The sequence below is a fragment of the Saxophila tyrrhenica genome (genome assembly GCF_035928015.1).
Source record: "Saxophila tyrrhenica strain CCFEE 5935 chromosome Unknown scaffold_2, whole genome shotgun sequence".
NCBI lineage: Eukaryota > Fungi > Ascomycota > Dothideomycetes > Mycosphaerellales > Extremaceae > Saxophila > Saxophila tyrrhenica.
In genome coordinates this window covers 827,507-840,153 of record NW_027041734.1, presented here as the reverse complement: position 1 = coordinate 840,153, position 12,647 = coordinate 827,507, and the positions used below count along the sequence as shown (strand labels likewise).

The window sequence follows — 12,647 nt, the reverse complement described above, 5'->3', positions numbered from 1 at the left end:
GCACACACTGGTAGAGAGGTACGGCGGTGACACGAAAGGGAGATAGAAGAGAAAGTGGCTTCTCAAACCGGCGCAGAGGCCACGGTCTCAAGATCGCATCGGCGTCGTACAAGCAGCGTCTCCGCTCATGGGCAACCGAGGGCGCTGAACCGACACTTGTATCCGACTTTGGGCAGCAGATCGTTCGGGGAAGAGGAGGACCGCAAGCAGATGTCCCTCGACCATTCTCCGACCCGCGATGGCGGCGGCTGGTCGTCGCCCGGTCTCACGACAAATTACGATGAGGGAACGGCGCGGTCACGAGGGGGCAGTCCGAGCAAGAAGTATGGGGACTTGATGAATGGCGGCTCAGGCCATGTTACATGGGCGAAGGCAAAGGCGGGCTCTGCCAGAGTACAGAGGTCGAATGAGGGCAGTTTCATGCGCCACATGCGGAAGATGTCTTCGGGGCTGCCATACTTCTCCGATCGGTCGACGTATGCAGAGAAAGAGAAGCTGGGTCGAGGGCGGTCTTGGAAGAGGATGGATTGGAGGGATCTACCTAGAAGAGTCGGACTGCTCATCTCGAGAAGGCGGAAATACGTGGCATTATTGACGATGGTGCTGTTGATGATATTGCTTTTCACGAATAAGAGTAAGTAACGATGTGTGCTTAGGGAATTTCAGGCGACTGATTGAGGGAAATAGCGGTAAACTACTGGTATAGACGGACATCATGGCTTGGTGGCGGCAGCAAATTTGTGATCATCCTCGGTGCGAACCAAGGCGGTGGTGTCATGGATTGGAAAGGACCCAGAGAATGGGCAATAGAACGGGACAGCGTGAAGAACAAGAAGAATTACGCCGCGGAATGGGGCTACGAGATGGAGATTGCAGACATGAGCACGAAGAAGCGGTATGCGCATGAATGGAGAGAAAGCTGGGAGAAGGTGGACGTGATACGGAACTCGATGAGGAAATATCCTGATGCTGAATGGTGGGTATACCAAAGACACCTCCTCAAATCGGTGGTCACTGACATGCGCAGGTTCTGGTGGCTTGACCTCAACACCTTCATAATGGAGCCGAAGGTTTCTCTCCAGTCGCACATCTTCAACAACGTCGGCGATGTCGCATACCGAGACATCAACGCCTACAACCCACTCCACATCGCCCACCCTCCCAATGGCACCTCCGCCGACCCCAACGCCCCCAAATACACCAACTACCTCGACCCCGAAGCTCTGTCCGCAGTCGGCGACGGCGACCCGAACAGCATCAACATCCTCATTCCTCAAGACTGCGGAGGCTTCAACCTGGGCAGCTTCTTCGTACGAAGATCGGCGTGGACAGATCGATTGTTGGACATCTGGTGGGACCCAGTCTTCTATGAGCAAAAGCACATGGAGTGGGAGCATAAAGAGCAGGATGCACTGGAATACATCTACACGAACCAGCCTTGGATCCGACCGCACTTTGGCTTCATCCCGCAGCGGAAGATCAACGCTTTCCCGAACAAGGCTTGCGGTGATGACCGACATGTGCCAGAGGGCGGGTGTAGGACGCTGAAGGCTGATGACCCGGAGGCGGAGAAAACGGAGTGCGGTATTCAAGGGATACACTATCAGGAGCAAGAGCGGTAAGGACGTTTTCCATAAGCAGTGTTGATTAAATACTAACGTAACGTAGGGACTTCCTGGTTAACATGGCAGGTTGCGAATGGGGCCGCGACTGCTGGGGCGAGATGTACAACTTCCGCCAACTCAGCAACCACCTGAACCGCGGACGGTGGGAGAGAGTTGTAGACTCGATACGGGATTACTTTAAGAGGCGGACGGAAGCGAATCAACCGCAGCAGCAGCAATGATCGATTTGTACTGGAGTACCATTGATTTGCCTACAGAATTGCATACGACGGCGCATTGGGCGTGTGTGGGAGGAGCATCGCAGGCGTTGGTGGAACATGTATTCATATACCACTGCTGTCGGTCTCGGTCTGTTTCCAAGCAAGCGAGCATATTTGTATCTGCCCCTTTGGTGGAGCGCCACTCCTTCGAGCGGCATGGGCGGTGTTGGGACTGTCACTCTGGCGTGTAACTGGTTGGCTTAGTGGCATAAACGTATGATACAGGAGTCTTGAAGAGTATTGTTACATCCGTTTCGCTACCTTGATACACATCACAGACTCTCCACCTCCCTGGTGATATCCACCAACTGGATCCTCCTCGTCTCAAACTCCACTTTCACAGTATACGGCCTAAACACGAACCCCGACTCGTCCATCTCCCTCGCATACGGCTCGAAAATCTCATACGTCGGCCGGATCGGCACATACCGTATTATCGAATGATCAACCCACCCGGTCCTCACAGGTATCGAAGCGAAATGCGTGATATACAGACTCCGCATCTGCGCCCGACTCTCGGGCCCTATCGCGTTTATCCACGCTTGAAAGGACGGAGGCATGGCGCCTGTCCGCCCCTCGAGAGCCCGCGGCAGTTCCGTGTCGCCTATTACGACGAAGCTGTTGTTGCGATAGTAGGCGGCGAGGCCTTCGGCGCGGAGGACGCAGCAGGTGCGGAGGATGGAGGGTTGGCGGACGAGGGACTGCACGGTCTTCTTTGGGGTGCTAAATTTGAAGGTAACGGGGTTGTCGAGGAGGACGGCGAGTTGGGTTATGTAGGCCCAGAGTTCGGCGGGGAGGCCGGCGAAGTGGGGTGGTGAGGTCTCGTGGGGTGGTTAGTAGGGTGGTGGTGGAGGTGGGAGGGGGGTGAGTACGTTGGAATCCGCCATTGTGTCTGTCGCCTTCTTGGGTACCCGCGTTTGTAGACTGAGAGCTCAAAGACGGTGGTGATGCTCGTGCAGGGTGTCCCACTTCGCATTCTAGATCTGTATGCACCCCAGGAAATAGCGTAAAGTCAATCGACGAGGCGGTTCAGATGACGATGGGGGCTAGAGGATGGGGGCCAGAAGGGAGGGGCTAAGAAAGGATGTGAGCAATGCAGTTATGACGGAGTCTATCCAGTGCCTGCAACGGACCACTCGACTCTACATAGTCTGCAGCGCAAAGGCCCCGCTACGCCGACTGCCACCCACTGGGACCAGACCACCATCCTCTGCCTCAGCTTCAGGGAACATCGGCATCACCTCCAGCAGCCTCCTCTGTTCCCTCTGTTCTCTACCATACCACCTCGCCGGCAAACCCTCTTCGGCATTGGACCTCGCCCTCCACGTGAAGGTCACATGCGCGTAGGCTTTGTCGTGCAAAACCACCTCCATCGCCGCAACAATCGTCCGGTCCTCCTGATCTTCTCCGCGCAACACCCGCCAGATATGCCGCTTCAGCTGGCTCCCTGAGTCTCTGACATAGAGGTTCTTCATGTACAGTCGGTTGGAAGGTCCGATCGCTGTCAGCCATTGGCATAGCTCCTGGCGCTTGTGAATGTAGGATTCAGCAACGAAAGTCGTGCGCTTGTAGTACAGCGGCAGGTACTCTTCTCGAATGACCCTGCACACGCGGAGGATGCCAGGTTGCGCGACTTCGGCTGCGATGCGCTTCGTGTCCAGCTTGTGGAGGATTCTCATTTCTTTCTCCTCGATGGCCTCATCCACGATCTGTCGCCAGAGCTCAACCGGGAGGTCGAGGAGGCCTATGGGAGCTTTCTGCAGCATGTGTGAGGTAAGCAGCTTTCAGATGAGGATCGTTCGGCGGCTCACCTTGCTTTCACATTCCTCATCTTCCGTTCCATTCGCCTCATTTGAGCTCACTTCGTGCTGCCCTTTGCGCATGGATTTAATGGCCGAGTATCTCTTCCGTTTCTTTGAAGTTCCATCTGACTGCTCGTGTGGGGACTCGCGCATTGCGAAGGGAGCAGCCGCTTGTGTAGCAATGGGGACAACCAATGGGGATCCGCCGAAGGTGACTGTACCACCGAAACGAGGCTGCGCCATTCCGCGCACACCGGTTTGTTGGCCAAGGAGGGATTGGATAAGCTGAGGTGAAGTTGTTCGACTTGTCTCCCTTCGTCCAGGTGCAGAAATCTGAGTGCAAAATGGCAACGTCTCGGTGTGTAAGTAGTTGTAGTGCGTCTATCCAAGACCGGAAGAGAACGTAGGCCTCGAGGTCGGTGGAATCACTCAGGACAGAGTGTTCGGTTTTCGCTCTCTCCTGCCTACAGAAAAGTGACGAGCAATGTGTGAAAGCCGGTCGTGGTATCGCCAGCACGGCTTTGGTCCTTATCGAGCTCAATCTATGTAAAAGAACAATCGTAAGTGCATCATTCACGAGAGCCGAATGAGTACCGCACCTCAGTCAATATACCAATCTGGGCAAACTTCTCCTGCCAAAATGACTGCGAGAACCTGCCACGACATCAGCATAAGCGTCACACACCAGAACTGGTACCACGAACTTTGCGTGAAAAGTGAATGTGCCCATAGCCTTGCGGTTCTCGTGCCCGATGATCACCAGCCAGTCACGGACGCAGGGCACGTTGTTCAGGTGCCGCGACTCGAAGCTGTTGTTGCGATAAAAGGCAAACAGCACCTCTCGCCGTAGGAACTTCGATGTCATGGCGAGAGCTGGCGGACGGACTATGCACGCTTGGGCTTTTCGTTTTACTGCTTTTGTTGGGTCGATGGGCACACCTCTCTTGACTACCTCCTGTATTATAATCAAGACGATTTCGGAGGGTAGATCTGGTCATCCGTCAGTATAGGATCACACTGCTTCCAAAAGTGGCTTTGACAGACCAAGCAATCGGAACGTCGTTGCTTCGTGATCAGCCCTGAATACCTCCTCAAACTCGTCGTTCAAGGCATAGAAATTGTGATCCATTGCGGCGTCTGGTGTGTTCAGCAGCCTTTCGTCGAGTGATCGTTCGCAGTCAGCAATTTGAGCAAAGGGGCAAGAGTAATGCTTCCAGGACGATACATTAAAGTGAAATCTCAATGGTTCCGGTGCCGTAACTATACTTGTATGATCTGGAAGCTCGCCGCTGACTTGTTCATAGTTACTCACCACGACACCGCCATGGCATGGGAGTCATTGGTGCCCGGCGGCTACGTGAGTAAGATAGCTGGAAAAAAAGACGCCTCTCGGCTCCAGGATTGCTGTTCTCACCCACGACATGTATGTAATAAGGAGATATGTTGGTACCTGCTCGCTATGGATGTGAGGAGTTGAGGGCTGCTGAGGAGCTGCTGCTGACCGCTCGGACCTCGGGAGTTGTTCCTGAGCTGTTTATTGTGCTGTCTTGCAGCAATACTTGTTCGAGGCATCTTTAGCAGACGACTCGATCGACGGAACGGCTCCAGTATGGCATCGCAGCCTGTAAGAGAACCGAGAGCTCTCCACGGCTGCTCTAATCAAGTGCCGATATGAGACGCCTGAGAGCTCAAAGTACTTCAGTACATCGTCTACGAGCATCTGCAAGTACATTCCATGGCCTCCACGAACAGTGTTATTGCTCATGTGAGGCGGAGGAATTGCATTCGGGTCCATCGACTGTAGTTTGAATAGCCTGCGGGATGACAGCTTTTGCCGTGAAAGGGTCCAGGATGAAACATTCTTGGTATGCAGAGGCAAGGCCCCCCTTGTCGCTGTTGTCGTCGTGACTCAACTGCCGTTATGCATGGCGGCACGTGACACTCAGCTGTGTTGACATCGCAACCTGTGCGAGGTCAACTGAAGCCTTTTGTGTAGACGGTTGATGAACAGTGTATCGCCTCAGGAGACATCGCAGAAACAAGCCTCCAAGTCTGGATTCCTTTCAAGCATCCTTTTGTTCGACTAGCGGAAGCGCGGGCAGTCGCGCTAGAAAGGGCGATTTGGTGGGGCTATTGGAGAATAAGTGTTGTAAGCGGTCAGAACGACCTCTTGCCCTTCCTACTCGACCACGACGACCGACTGCGTGACACCTCATCCGCCGTGCGACTCAACAACTGGATGCTTGTTGATTGACGAGCGAGTCGGCCGCGAGCCGATTGACTTCTTTCACGCTCGCTCCCGCTGGTCCGCCTTCATTGTCAGCAATAACGTGCTCAGCAGCTTTCAACGTGAGCGCAGTCGACCTCCAACAGTGCAGCCCGTCTTGCTCCGCTGTCACAATGGGTGCATTCGTCCTTCGAGCCTAGCAAGAACGCTACTGCTTGGCATGAGAAAGATCGAGTGTTAGGTCGTGCACCCTCGACCTGGTCGAAGGCAGGACCTCCAGTATGGCCGAAGATGGACAGTCTCCTGCGATGTTGGCACCCCCCAAGGTGACTGCGTTGAAAGAAGAGGCAGCTCACGAGGGTCAAGACAGAGGGCAGATGCTGCGTACTATCAGTATGGACATCCGAGAAGAGCGTGAGGATCTGAAGCGGGCCGCCGAACAGTCATTGAACGCTATACTGGAGCTGGGCCTTGATGGCAAGGTCAAGTGGGCCAGCCCTTCATGGACGGATCTTACTGGAGGAGCAACAAAGGATGTCATCGGCAAAGATATATCGGAAGTCATTGTGGGCAATGTCAATGTGTTCGCGGAATGCGTGGAAGCTATACGGCAGGATGATTCCAAAAGCCGCATCATCCGATTCTCTGTTCTTGATCGGTCGGCTGCGGAAACCGCTGCTTTTGGATCCGCAGAGGAGAAGACACCGGTCGAAGCGAAGGCTGGTCACAAGGGCTGGCCACAGTCGGAGCAGTCTGGCCAGGATGGAAGGGGTTCCGAAAAACAGGAGACGGGAGAGCCGCATCAAGGACAGGAGCAGGAGCATGAGCAGGATCAAGAGCAGTCTCAACCACAGCAGAATGAGGAGAGAATCGACTTAGAGGCTCAAGGCATTATGGTCTACGATCGCGACACAGGAGAAGAAAGCCATACCATGTGGATGATCAAGCCGGCTGTGTCGCGTGAAGTTACGATTGACCTTCCGGACATGCTGGTGGAATCGCTTGGAATTGGTGCCGAGATGCTTGCCAACTACCTCACGCTGCTGACCGATGTAGGCGTGCACGATCCTGGATCACATCCCCCGCCCCTGCCCGTTCTCTGTCGGATTTGCGAACGCCAAATCACTCCCTGGTGGTTTGAAAAGCACACTGAGCTTTGTGCGCAAGATCATCGGGCGGAGATGGACGTGCAAATGGCTCAAGATGCTCTCAACGAACAGCGTTCGGCTCTGGTCAAGGTTCTGGACGCACTGGAAGCACAGCAACGATTTGCGAAGCCGTCATCGAGCTCTGGGAGCGATACTGGATCACCAACACCGCCACCGCGAGCGGAATACAAGGGCATGCCAATAGGATCACACTCCAATCCATCGTCTAATCCATCCTCTGGCCGAGCTTCACCAGCCGCGAACGCGCCCAGATCACGTGACTCATCCGCCAGCGGCTTGAGCCATCACAGAGCTCGCTCCTTCGCTGTCAGACGTCCACTATCCAGAATTGTAGAGCTGGTTCTGGATCTTTGTGATACTGCCATGGAGATCAGCACACCATCCGTCAAGGACAGCAAAGTCTCTGCTCCCGGCGAAATCAGAACGCAGTCACCACAGTCTGAGAGCCGCATTTCGCAGGTTTTGGGCTGGCAATCACCAAGCACGACTACCATCGAGAACGAGCAGGGCCTGGCGAGTCTTTGCGACGACACCTTCCAGATGGCTAGGTCAAAGATTGAGGCTATTTTCCGCCACCGACGCATCCTGGAGTACTCTGAGCGCATCCGTATGGAGTACGAGCTTCTGGTGTCGGAGTGTATCGAAGCCGCTATCGACAAAGCAGCACGGATCAAGTCCGGCGAGCTCAGCGACTCTGGCGAAGATTCTTCGTGTGAGACACCAGAGCAAGAGGCTCCAGCTCAGGAGGAGACGGTGTCAGCTCCTTCTGATGAACTTCACATTGAAGACTCCATCGGCTCGCCACAGCGTCGGCTGTCAGCTCTCCCCTCCTCCATGGCAATGGCGCTGCGAAATGGGTCCGATGTGGCACTGGATCGTCGTACCTCGTCTGCCGGCTCTTCTAGAGCTAGCAGTCCGCGCGGTGCTGCAACGCCAAAGTCGCATGGCGCCATGTCTGAGCAGTTTGCGTTCCAAAAGCGCCATTCTATTGCGTTCGAAAGCGACACCGGTGCCGACAGCGACAGCAGCATGCATTCCTCAGTCGCCTCCGTCGGACACAGGAGAGTCGATTCCCCAAGCGGCGAGACTTCTCTCAGCCGTGTGGCCAGTCATCGTTCACGTGAGAGAAAGCGACAAAGCCTTGTCCTTCCTAGCTTGGTTGGTTCATCCTCCGGTCGTCACCAGTCACCCGCTCGCGGTTCTCAACCACCACATTCGCCTCTGCGCATGACGAAGCCTAGACTGCCTAGTCAAGCTGACAGCGTGCCTTCTCCAATAACATCGCCTGTTTTATCGCACAGTGAGTTCCCATCACCGGTGGTTCGAGCGCAGCACAAGCATCATCATCGCCGTCAGTCGTCGGCAGCACTGGCTGAAGCAATGGGTCGACCTGCCTCGCCGCGTCTCCACGCCACGGTGAGCGTTACTCAGCCAAGGGCCGCTCAGACGTCCATCAAAGACTTCGAGATCATCAAGCCGATCAGTCGAGGTGCGTTCGGAAGTGTATACCTGGGGAAGAAGAGGTCCACTGGTGACTACTACGCGGTCAAGGCTTTGAGGAAGGCAGACATGGTGGCCAAGAATCAAGTTACAAACGTCAAGGCGGAACGAGCCATCATGATGTGGCAAGGAGAAAGTGACTTTGTCGCTAAGCTATACTGGACTTTCTCGAGCAAGGACTATCTCTACCTGGTCATGGAGTACCTCAACGGGGGAGACTGCGCGTCTCTTATCAAGGTGCTTGGCGCGTTGCCAGAAGATTGGACGAAGAAGTACATCGGCGAAGTTGTGCTGGGCGTCCAGCATTTGCATAGCCGGCAGATCGTTCACCGTGACCTGAAGCCGGACAATCTGCTCATCGACGCGAAGGGCCACTTGAAGCTGACGGACTTCGGTCTCTCACGCATGGGTCTCATCGGCAGACAAAAGCGCGCAATCAACGCACAGCCAGAGGACGCCCCACCCGATTTGCTCAAGACAGGCCCTTTTAGGAGAGAGCCTTCTGTCGCATCATCAAGGACCTCTTCTTTCGACTTCCATGGCAATAACCAGTCTCCTGCCCATACGCCTGCGATGGTTCCAGCGTGGACCAATGAGCTCAATCAGCCCTCCTATTTCAATCTCAACCGGGAGAGCTCGGCTTCGCGAGAGCCTTCGCGTCGAACCTCAGGGTACCGCAGTGACAGTGGCGATAGCGAAGCTCTGGCTGCGGCTATGTTCAGAAGATTCTCCATCGCAGACAGCCGGACACCGATCGAAGAGGAAAACGCAGACGAAGAAGGCGGCGAGTCTCCAGACCCATACGCGCTTCATCCGGTCCAGAGCAACTCGAGTGCGCCCAAAGTAGGAACACCACCTCAGACTTCAGCAATGCCTCCACCTATCATGTCGCTGTTCGATCCCGAGGACAGCAATCGCCGGTTTGTAGGTACGCCTGACTACCTTGCACCCGAGACCATTGCCGGCCATGGACAAGACGAGATGAGTGATTGGTGGTCGCTTGGATGCATCCTGTTTGAATGTCTGTACGGGCAGCCGCCTTTCAATGCAGACACGCCAGAAGAAGTCTTCCAGCACATTTTGGCCCGCAATATCCACTGGCCCGCCGACGATGACGATGAGTTTGAGGTCTCGGACGAAGCCAAGGATCTCATCAACAAACTGATTTGTCTCGATCCCAAGGAGCGCCTCGGCTCGAACAAGGAAGAGAAGTACGCAGATGGAGGCGAAGAGATTAAGGCACATCCTTGGTTCCGTGACATGAACTGGGAGACGCTGCGCGAGGACGAAGCATCCTTCATTCCTGTCAGCGAGAACCCAGAGGACACCGAGTATTTCGACGCACGAGGCGCAACGATGCAAAACTTTGCGCACGAATTTGAGGACCAGCAGTCGTCCCCAGGCGTGACACCAGGCGCTGACTATCCGGAGCGGCCACACGATGCGTTGTCTCGGGTTAGGAGCCAGGTCAACTCCGTCAAGCGTGGGCTCATGCCGTTGCACATACCGCCGCACGTTCGCGATTCGCGCTCACGCCGGCTGAGTGAGCCTGTTGTCGCTGACGACTTCGGCAACTTCCAGTTCAAGAACCTGCCTGTGCTCGAGAAGGCAAACAAGGATGTCATTCAGAAGCTGCGCAGCGAGACGATGCAGGCTCAAGCCAAGACTGCTCAAGGCGGTGGCGCTTCGTCTTCTGCGGTCTCGCCATCACCGGGACCTTCTCTGGAGTCAAGCCCGGTCTTGCCAATGCCTCTCAAGCGGGCCTTGTCCCAGACTCGTGGGCACAATCGCCCGCAGTCACCTTCGCTCCTCAGCCAGGCAGAGTCGTCGCCCAGCAGAGGTTCACATCCATCTTCGCCGCTGCTCGTGTCGTTCAGCGCAGGCCAGAGCCACGAGAGACGTAAGACTTCGAGTGGATCATCCAGTCTATCGCAGCAGACGAGCAATCCTTCGCAGCATTCGAACTCACTGCAACCTGGCAACTTCTTCGAACAAGGGCCACGACTTTCTATGTCCTTCAAGACTCCCTCCAATACACCATCACCGATCAAGGGCGCCAAGCCGGGCTCTGTACATCTACCACTTGCACAACAAGACAAACCTGCCGTGCCTCAGCGGCAAAGCAATGCTACTTCTCCACGGCAGAGGTCTCACACGGTCGGCTCTCAGGAAGGCGACCTGGTGCCTGAACTCGTGCCTACGCATTACAAGCGGAGAAGCGGGGTGTTCGACATTTCACCATCGTCCTCTGACACTGAGGAGACACGGCAGAAGGCTTTGTTGCGGGTCCAACGGCGGCGGGCCAGCTCGAGAAGGCTGTCGCAAGTCAGCTTGGCGGATGGCCCAAGTTTCCGGACGCTGGACGTACTCGTGTGTGAAGACCATCCAGTGTCGCGGTTGGTCATGGAGAGACTTCTGGAGAAGTTGCGCTGTCGCACGATCTCTGTCAACAATGGCTCGGAGGCCATGCGGTATGCTATGAGTGAGGTCAAATTCGACATCATCATGATGGAGTTCAAGCTGCCGCAGGTCAATGGCGCCGACGTCGCACGCATGATCCGCGATACCAAGAATGCGAATTCTCATACGCCGATTGTTGCGGTCACTGGCTATCTGAAAGAGCTGCAAGCACCGCACCACTTTGACGCTCTAGTCGAGAAGCCGCCCACGAAGGAGAAGCTGGAACAAGTCATTGGCCGTCTCTGCCAGTGGAAGACGGCTCCGGAAGGCTGGAAGCCAAGCATGCCGCAGCCAATACCTCAGTCGAGCCTGCGACAGGAGTCCATGCCAACAGATGACAGCCCGACTACCACCGCATCGTCCGGCTTTGGCAGCTTCGGTCCTGCACTATCCAGCAGCTACGTCGGTTCAAGTCGAGGTGATTCCATTGGGTCAAGCCAACTTAGCTCGCTTGGGGAGTCTGATGGCCACTTTGACAGCATTCCTGTGATCATTAGCCGTCAGGCCACGAATGACACTTTCGATACGGCAGACCTTGAGCGTAATTTTGGCGGCCTTGGTATCTCTCACTCTGTTACCGAAGAGCCCAAGTCTGACAGGAACATGCCGCACGCGCCTGGCCTGGTCACACAAGCATCCGCTCCTGCTACTTTGAACACACCAGACCATCCTTCTGTGCGCAAACAGCCTTCTATGGAGGCCATTGAAGCGAAGCGCCGTTCACTGGAGAAGATCCGCAACGAGTCTGCAGCCGAATCTGGCGACGATGAAGACGAAGAGCTCGGCAACTCTCAAGCACGAACTCGCTCACCAAAGCGCCACGTCAAACGGACCTCGAAGCTGGGCACAGAGATGATGCGCACCAACAGCCAAGGGAGCGTCATCTCCGCTGAAGACGTAGCGGGCAGTGTTCGGGAAGTAGCAGTCCACGAGCCTCGCAGCGAATCCCTCGACGCCATGACCATCATCGAAGAGCCAGCCGCCGAAGTCGAAGCAACAGGCCACCTCACCCCTCCTACCATGTTCCCTCCTCAGCCAGGCGACCACACTGAGAACTTCGACATGGACTCCGCGCAACTCGATCCGAACGCTACGCCCAAGCCACAGCACGGCGGCGAACTGCCGGATCCAGATCCCACTCCGCGAGCGTCTACGTCGCCTCAGCACCAGGATTGAACGAACGCATGGTGCTTCTTGTTTTGATTATACCAGAATGTCGCGTGGAACCGTCGTTACCTCTCAGCTCATCGAGCATTTCTTTTGTCTGTTGTTGATGATTATTGCGGGCTTCAGAGCACTGTCACGAATTATACGTCCGGGTTTCTTCTTTTTAGCAAGGTGTTTGGGGGTAGTGTTTATTTGGAACTTCCTGGACAAACCTTTGGCGTGGCGATCGATTGAGCAGCGGTTATCTTTGGCCCATCCTGTGTGCAAAAGGGGATGGAAAATGGAAAATGGAAAATTTGTACCATTGCGTGACTGTTTCCTCTTGTTATAGGTAGAGAACAGTAGTGAAGTCAGAAAATTTGAACTTTGGGAAGATGGTTATACATCTCGTCACAACTCGGGCTCCCCTTCTCTTCGCTACATCCGCGCTACGGAAC

General features: G+C 55.2%; 5 protein-coding genes across 5 annotated transcripts; 2 read left to right on the top strand and 3 right to left on the bottom strand.

Annotated features, from left to right (window-relative positions):
• Positions 1-210: 210 nt before the first annotated feature.
• Positions 211-1,846, top strand: MNN10 (alpha-1,6-mannosyltransferase; the record flags this gene model as incomplete). The annotated part of the gene is made up of 4 exons (XM_064798663.1): positions 211-634; positions 688-976; positions 1,028-1,618; positions 1,669-1,846. The coding sequence occupies 4 exons, from the start codon at positions 211-213 to the stop codon at positions 1,844-1,846; spliced, it is 1,482 nt and encodes a 493-aa protein (XP_064662990.1).
• A 311-nt stretch (positions 1,847-2,157) lies between these two features.
• Positions 2,158-2,772, bottom strand: LTR77_001400 (uncharacterized protein; the record flags this gene model as incomplete). Its single annotated transcript, XM_064798662.1, has 2 exons — positions 2,158-2,706; positions 2,758-2,772. 2 exons carry the CDS (start codon positions 2,770-2,772, stop codon positions 2,158-2,160), a joined length of 564 nt encoding a protein of 187 aa, XP_064662989.1.
• A 255-nt stretch (positions 2,773-3,027) lies between these two features.
• On the bottom strand, positions 3,028-3,930 carry LTR77_001399 (uncharacterized protein; the record flags this gene model as incomplete). Its single annotated transcript, XM_064798661.1, has 2 exons — positions 3,028-3,642; positions 3,697-3,930. 2 exons carry the CDS (start codon positions 3,928-3,930, stop codon positions 3,028-3,030), a joined length of 849 nt encoding a protein of 282 aa, XP_064662988.1.
• A 326-nt stretch (positions 3,931-4,256) lies between these two features.
• LTR77_001398 (uncharacterized protein) lies at positions 4,257-4,816 on the bottom strand (the record flags this gene model as incomplete). The annotated part of the gene is made up of 3 exons (XM_064798660.1): positions 4,257-4,341; positions 4,392-4,677; positions 4,732-4,816. 3 exons carry the CDS (start codon positions 4,814-4,816, stop codon positions 4,257-4,259), a joined length of 456 nt encoding a protein of 151 aa, XP_064662987.1.
• Positions 4,817-6,195: 1,379 nt separating this feature from the next.
• Positions 6,196-12,219, top strand: RIM15 (rim15, signal transduction response regulator; the record flags this gene model as incomplete). The annotated part of the gene is made up of 1 exon (XM_064798659.1): positions 6,196-12,219. One exon carries the CDS (start codon positions 6,196-6,198, stop codon positions 12,217-12,219), a length of 6,024 nt encoding a protein of 2,007 aa, XP_064662986.1.
• Positions 12,220-12,647: the final 428 nt, after the last annotated feature.